We start from the raw sequence: 7908 nt of genomic DNA on the forward strand, positions 1-7908 counted from the left end.
AATTCAAAAGTAGTGTATTGCGCACTTTTATTTTAAGAGTACTGCTATATGAACAAAAGTGCAATAACATTTGGTTTGCAAACACTTTAAACAAATCAGGTTCTTTTTAACAGCAGTATTCCCTTTACACAGTAGCAATTATACAGTTATAATACTGTTATGATTCTGATAATAGATATTCAGCCGGTGTTTACAACTTTATCTTCATGTGTGTAATAGATGCAATTTGAAATATACACCTTGAAAACTGCAAACCTATCTACGTCATGTTTTTATGTTTGTTGAATTCTCAGTAGTGATAACTAAATGATGTGATTATTATACATATTACAAACAAAACACTTTAAAAACTCTAATATGTGTGTTATTTGTTATAAATGTACGTTGGTACATAGAGGGTGATAATAAGCTGTACATGGAGGGACTTAGGACCCAGGGGAATGTAGGTGAAGCATGGAACCTGTAGTCTGTACCATGGCAGTAACGTGCAGCATGTGGAAGTTAAGCTAATAAAGAGTTGCAGTTAAGAGCAGTTTGTTCTCTCGTGCTTATATGTTTATTTAAAAACTTCACCCCTATTCACCCGCCCGTGCTCTCAGGTCAAACGTTTTAGATCTTCTGTCTGTCCCACACACTCGCCTTAAGACCCGTGGTGACCGAGCTTTTGAGGCAGTAGCACCAAGGCTGTGGAATGCTCTGCTGGCACCACTACGCTTTGCAGATTCTGTGAACGCATTCAGAAATCAGCTCAAAACTCACCTCTTTAGACTGGCGTTTGGGTAAAACTCATGTCCTAGACCTGCTTTTAAACCATGTTTTAATTTTTCTGTGTGTATGCAAATTATAGGCCCTATGGTCACATTGTGTTTTTTTATGTTTGTAGTTCTGCCCTGTTAAGCACTTTGTGACTTATGTCTGTAAAAACCACTTTATAAATACATTTTACTTACTTACTTACTTACTATAGAGCTATACCGGTAGGTATAGAGGTATACCGGTAGGTATAGAGGTATACTGGTAGTTACCTCATCACTGGTGAAGTCAGCCAGCTTGACGTAAGCAGCAGGGGAAGAAACAACACACAAATACAGTCGAATGGAGGAAACGTAGAACAAAAAAGAAGAAGCACGTTTGGTATGTTTTGCTTGGAAAAAATTACCTCACAAGCATACACATACATATGTATCGTAATGCAAAGGAGCAGCACAGTTTCACAACAGATAGATTAGAATGTTAAGCTGCATCACGAAATCACAGCTCTACTCAGAGAAGACAAGTTGTTACAACTTAAATGTGCAGGAAATAAAAGAGGTTTTGGCTCCCAGCATTCTTGATTTATTTTTTGTTGAAAGAATTTGCCAAGAATCAGAACAAGGAATCGATAACAGCTGGAATGAGAATGAGGATTATCTGAATAAATTGACTATTTAGTTCCCAAAGCAATAGCATTCAAGATTTGCTCAGTTTCTTCCAGACCCGCCCTACGTAGCATTCAAGATTCATTAATCTACAGGACTGTCAGGTGGAGCAAAGACTGAATGTGGGTTCCATGTTGCCCTGCTACACCATGGGAGTGTTAAGCACTGAGTTAACCAGTGCGTATGTGTGTAAAGATTTTAGTTCTAGAGATGTGTAGCCATTGTTGTGTTGATGTCATGCATAAGTTTTTTTTGTAAAATCTTAAACATGTACAGTTGTCGCTGAAGTTATTGAATTAACATGGTGGCAGAGGATGGCGGCTGGCAATTACAAAGTTCCACTGACGAGAAGAAGTCTTACGAGAGCTGGAAAAATGAGGTTGAAATTTGGAGACTGGCGACGGATGTGAGTAATTAAAGTTTAAAAGCAATCCTAAGTATGTTTAATAGCACCCCTAGTGGTGGATATTATATGTTATAGTATATTTACTTATAGAAGTTTAAACCAAAAAGCATAGTCATTAGCATATTTAACACTGTATGTATAGTCATTGGATGTATTAAACACTGTGAAGAAGATTTGCTGAAATGTATTAAGTATTAGGTCAGATAGGGTTTTCAGATACGCCCATATGAATGAGTGCAGGATGGCCAAGCGAGGATATTGGAGTATGCTGCTTTAAGTAAGGAGGAGGCCGGACCAGAAGAATGAGTCATAAGCCAGTAGGAGCTTATTGGATTTCAGCCAATCACTGAGCTGATACGGGACATCTCAGAGACACTGACACACAAAAGACTGTGGATCTACGGACATCTGGAGATCCTCTGCGGACCATCGGCCAGACACTACTCTGCCGGGTGGCCCGGATTGGGCCTCAATTTCATGAAATATTATGTTACTAATAGTGGGATTCGGTTTGTCACTGTTTTAGCTTCCGTTAATTATTAAAATACTTTTGATTGTAACTTGAACCAGCTGAGTTTTTTGGCCCTGCTTCGTGGACGAAAGACGCTGCAGTTTGGCGACCTGCGGCCTTCCATTGTTCCGAGAAGTTTTCACCTTAACACGGACCTCGAGGAGAAGAAGCAGGCCTTGGCGGTCGCTTTATTGCTGATGGGAAGAGTGAGGGATTGTGCACTAGAAATTGCCGCAGTGTATTTGAACGACAAAGGAATGAATATACTTCTCATGAAATTGGACGCTGTGTTTTTGAAAGAGGAAAAGGATCGCCAGTACGAGGCGTACACAGAGTTTGACCGGATCACAAGAGAAAATGGCGCCTCCATGGTCGATTACATTGTCGAGTTTGAACGCCGGTACAACAGAATACGTAAGTTCAAGATGGAGCTTCCAGATGCTGTGTTAGCTTTCAAGCTACTAGATACTGCAGGAGTTGATGTTAAAGACAAACAATTAACACTTACTGCGTGTCCAAACCTTTCGTTTGTAAACATGAAGTCAGCCTCGAAGAGAATCTTTGGCGATAATTCTCCACAAGAGGGAGCTGATGACCTCCGGCAAGCATGAAAGTAATGTCAGGTCAAGCCCACAGATCCATACGGCTGTTCAAGGGACGAATCCACTTGACAGATATGGGAGAAGATCAAGATGTGCAGTCTGCCACACAGACAGAGTAGACCCGAAATAATGTGCGACATATCCATCCTTGCATCAAGTACAAAGCATGCTACTGTTCAGACTCTGCACTGTGCAAACAAACTTGTCAGGAAACTGAAATCAGAAGAGGTGATCTTGAGGTTTCAGCACTTGGGAAAAGACAGCTCGCTGAAACTAGTGGTGTTCAGTGATTCCTCAATGGGAAACCTTCCAGACAGAGGCACTCAAGGCGGACACCTGGTCATGCTTATGGGAGAGAATGGAAGATTTTCACCCATATGCTGGCAGTGGAAGAGGATCAGGAGAGTTGTCCGAAGCACCTTAGCAAGAGAGACTTTGGCACTTGCAGATGGCATTGACAGTGCAGTCTTTTTGGCTACACTCTACTCAGAACTTACCACAGGTGATTGCACACGGAACAATTTGCCCATTGTGTGTGTAACGGACAATCACTCTCTTCTTGATGCTGTCAAGCCATTGTTGTTGATATCATGCATACGTTATAAGTCTTACATATGTACAGTTGTCACTGGAGTTATTGAATGAACAGGGAGAACCCACTACACCCTGGGAGAACCCCCTACACCGTGGGAGAACCTGCTACATGCTACATGCAGCGTTAAACGCTTTGAGTGGACGGAAGAAAAGCACAATACAAGTATAGTCCATTTACCATTTACACCAGGGGAGCCCGCTACACTGTGGGAGACTTGATATTTTGCTAATGCAGGCAATGGCGCTCAGGAAGAGAATGTCGAAGGAGAGGAGTTTAGAGAACTCTCTGACAATGTGCTTAGTAAAAATGTTAGGATATGTTTAGTTATTTGACTTTGTGAGGGATGTGAGAATATCGGATACAAAAACACTTTCAGCCGTAATAAATGAAACCTGCTCTCGTTTACAGCGTCTCCTGTGCACAAGCGAGGGTCCTCACAAGATACCCAAACACCACGGCTGATGACCCAGTCCAAATGATGGTGGAATCCATTGTGAGGCTCTAGTATTGCATCGATATATTTTAAGTTGGAGTGGGGGTATGATATTTTAAAGATCTTTATAATGTTGTAGCGTTTGTCCCAACACTCACTGGCATTACAGTTTTTGGATGCTAATGCTAATTCTTTTTTTTTATTCCACAAGCTATTTAGGCATTTTCAGTAAGATAAGAATAAATAAACAACTCTGTTACATACTACAATCATATAGCAGGCAAAATAGCCATCATTAAAGTACCTTTTGCAATTTCAATTCAAATCGGCTTCTATGTCTCAGTAAACTAAACCGCTGGCTGACAGACGGACATGAAGAACAGATGATCAGTTGAAGCAACCTGTTTGTGTCATTAGCTTGCAATTTTACTTCCATTTCCAAACTTGAAATGAAACTTATACCTACAATACCTGGTCTCGTCACATGGTAAGATTCCTACCATGAACACATCCTGAGAGAACCCCCCCCCCCCCTGGTGAACTGTATCACAGGGAGCAGGAGAGTGAAGCTTCTTACCCCCTGAGCGTTGACAAACAGCCTGTGGATGATGCTGCCGGCCGGCCCCTGGCCAGCTCCAATCACCACCACCTCTGGTTCTTCCAAAAGGGAGCTCACAAACCTGGAGGAAGACATCAAATGTTGGTCACAGTAGAATAAATAGGTCAGTGCAACTGATTGGTACACATGGGGATAGCGTTAGTTAAGTCATGCCTACATTATCTGACATCCGCTCTTTCATTCCAATCATATTCACATGGAGGCCCATTATAAACCCAGTTCCCTCCACCAGCCCAACATCCTCTTGAGACCTAATGCCTGTGTGTTCAGCACAATCTTAAACAGCAGAGGCTTTCCACCAAACCGTTTAACCGTTTGCTGTAAATGGTCAGTTTCTAAATCAAGTTCGAAGTACTTGATTGAGCTGCTGTAAAAACACATTGCTCCAAAATGTCTGACAATGACTGATATATTTGAGTTCTGGACATCTCTGACTACATATATATTCAAAATCATTCTATCAATTTAGAGAATTGCCAAAATGAAAGTCTCATATTTGCACCTTGAACTAGCTAAACTTCTAAAAAGTACAAAGGTACTGTAAACATTGGTAAGTTCAGCTATGCTCCCAGATAACACCAGCAGGCCACAGCTGTTTACAAGCTAAGTAGCTAAGACTTAACTTTAGTCAAAGAACATCAGCAAACACAACGTTTATCTTACTTATTAGCTATAATGTACTTAAAATGAGTACCATATACTCCATCTGTGTCACCAACACCCCCCCCAAGGCAGTTGATTAAGGGGAAACGCTGTCGCCGTGTCTCTCACTGACATGATGCTCAAATAAAACGCTGAGTAACTTACTTCTCTAGCTCTTCTGTGTCCTCTCCCTTCCCGCCCTCACAACTGGCAAATTTGGCCTTGAGGGAGCGAGCTCTGGTGATGGCCGTCTCCATGAACATCAGCTGATTGATGAAATCCTACAGGTGGAGAAAGATAACACACACACACTGTCAGAACAGATGATGGAGGAAGTTCACATTAGATAGGCTTCTACTCCATCGCATTGACAAGTAGAATGAAGTCCATATGTGTCAGCATTATGATCGTTTTTGTTCGCTCTACTTAAAGGAACAGTGTGTGACATGTATGTGGAACATTCTACAAGGATAGTGGCTCTTTTTCACAGAGTCCGCCATCTTGCACCACCATGTTTCTACACTGGCACCATCGAGAGCCTTCTTCGTTTTTTTCCATTACCCAACGGTAAGGGATAGGTAATGGAACTCAGTATTAAACGGGTCCCAGGGCTAAATTATCAAAAAACGGAGTATTGACACCTCTGTCCCGGAACCCTCACATCAGAACAGGAACAATCCTTTAACGGGGAGAACCTTAGAGAGAGCAACAGAGGAGGGATCCCTCTCCCAGGATGGACAGAAGTGCAATTCAATAAATACACTTGCTCAAACTGTCCCTATATCAGTGACAGTAGCACATGAGACCGATCATCTGTGAAGAAATCAGGTTCCTCTGCCACCTTTTAGTGCTCCTAATGGCATTAAGATTCCACTGATACTCTGATGCAGCTGTCAATCCCTGCAGGTGAAGCTCATGAACTCTGATCAATATGCCAAACTAGGCAGCGCTGATCAAATATGAATCAATATTCTGTGACTGTATTGCCTGTTTCTGGACTCAAATGCATTCAGAACATATTCCAGTGTTTTTACTGTTCAGCTACAAATTAGAAAGTTTGTGATCCGGCCACCATGTTGAAAACAGTCCATGCTGGTGATTGCCTGAAGAGTGTTATTATCATACGACTTTATCTTTATACTTTTTATTACTTGTCATGTTTGATCTGATATGCAGATGGTGGTGAATATCTACTGTTCTTTTTAAGCCTAGTTTCCACCGCAGAAACGTAATGATCTTTCGCCATTGTCAGAGGAAGGCTCACCGCCCGCTTTGGGGACCAGTTTATTTGGTTCATTTTGATCTTTATTTGGGCTTGACATGTTATCATCATAATAATTATGAAACGTTTCTGAAATGCTATTATCAGAGCTAAAACACAGCTAAATTAACTATGTCTGTATCTATACACAGTGCACGCATTCATGCTTTCATACATGCTCCCATTCCTTTTGGGTGTGAACCAAAATATCCAATTCAAGAATTTTGCCTGATAAAGGACCCATAAACTAGCAGCGCCTCAATAGTTTGAGTCTGCTTCTCTGGTGCTGCTGTGTCTCAGTAACGTTCAGGTCAAGTGGATACTTAAATCTGGTCACAGTTTCACTGGCAAGCTAGTTTTTCCACTAAGAAGTTCAGAGTTTGGAGTCCACTGACCTCTAACTTTTTGTAGTCATGGTTGAGGGGGTGTAGCAGCTTGCTGGCTTGACCCGTAGCTTGCTGAATGGTCTTTTTGACTGATGGAATGTCTTCTACTGACTCTGTGAGCGAGGAGAGACAGAGAGAAGGAAACAAAACAATGATGAAAGCTGTAAGATGAATGAGGTGATTGATTCAAGTATGGAGAATATGGAATGATTCCTCCACATGTGGCATTCCTCCCTTAAATACCGTTTCAACAGAATATACTATATAACAAAGATCCTACACTCCTAGTCTCCCACACACAAGTAACTTGGATCATTTTCCACATTTAGCTGTTGTTAAGGGATGACAGTCTTCATGACATCACATTTCATTAGATTTACTTTAACCTGCATCTAGCATCATGAGAGAAACAGACCCCCTACAAACAACAGCTACATCTAAATATACTGTTAGTACACTGCGTTCAAACTAAAAACATTAAAAGTGTTCTTCAAGTACTGTTCATACTTTTTGCACACTTCCCACCAACCATTCAACTTTCAATTTACATCCATATCTGTCCAAAATGTCATCAAAGGATCATAATTAACATATCAATTCTTGAGTTAAAGCCCTTTGTGAGGTCACAGCGACCTTTGACCATCAAAATCTTGTCGTTTTTGTCTTGTGTTCAGGTGGACGTTTATGTCAAATTTGAAGAAATCCCCTCCAGGCGTTCCAAAATATTGCGTTCACAAGAACAGACGGACGTACAGTATGTGGTGAGTGTCTGCTTGGATTTAAAGTTTGACAAGTTTGAAAGAAAGGCGTCGGGTTGTCAGTTATACGTGGAACATCTTAAGGTTACCTTTGCATTACATACTAAGGATAGCCTTCAGAATGGCTGTTAACTAAACACTTTTTCTCACACTGTAGAACACTATACCTTGTGTTTACCTCTGATTAACACACTGGGGATACACTTCAGGAAGTATACTGGTCTTAGGATTGCGGCTACATTTCTGATGTACCTGTTAAAAATATTCTGCACACAGT

General features: G+C 41.2%; 1 protein-coding gene across 1 annotated transcript; it reads right to left on the reverse strand.

Annotated features, from left to right (window-relative positions):
- Positions 1 to 887: 887 nt before the first annotated feature.
- LOC116378280 (rab3 GTPase-activating protein catalytic subunit-like) lies at positions 888 to 7894 on the reverse strand. The gene is made up of 4 exons (XM_031840121.1): positions 6883 to 7894; positions 5392 to 5507; positions 4543 to 4645; positions 888 to 1049 (listed from the first exon to the last, which is right to left on the reverse strand). The coding sequence occupies exons 2-4, from the start codon at positions 5487 to 5489 to the stop codon at positions 951 to 953; spliced, it is 300 nt and encodes a 99-aa protein (XP_031695981.1). The 5' UTR covers positions 5490 to 5507; positions 6883 to 7894; the 3' UTR covers positions 888 to 950.
- Between the last annotated feature and the right edge of the window lie 14 nt (positions 7895 to 7908).

Source organism: Anarrhichthys ocellatus, unplaced genomic scaffold (genome assembly GCF_004355925.1).
Source record: "Anarrhichthys ocellatus isolate YVR2014 unplaced genomic scaffold, GSC_Weel_1.0 scaffold2342, whole genome shotgun sequence".
Lineage (NCBI taxonomy): Eukaryota > Metazoa > Chordata > Actinopteri > Perciformes > Anarhichadidae > Anarrhichthys > Anarrhichthys ocellatus.

Bases quoted from the DNA above. Each gene is read 5' to 3' on its own strand.
- LOC116378280 (XM_031840121.1), bottom strand. From the start codon at position 5,489: ATGTTCATGGAGACGGCCATCACCAGAGCTCGCTCCCTCAAGGCCAAA. The intron at 4,646-5,391 runs GTAAGTTACTCA...GTCTTCCTCCAG, and splicing joins GACACAGAAGAGCTAGAGAA to GTTTGTGAGCTCCCTTTTGG. The intron at 1,050-4,542 runs GTAAGAAGCTTC...GCTTACGTCAAG, and splicing joins TGTTTGTCAACGCTCAGGGG to CTGGCTGACTTCACCAGTGA.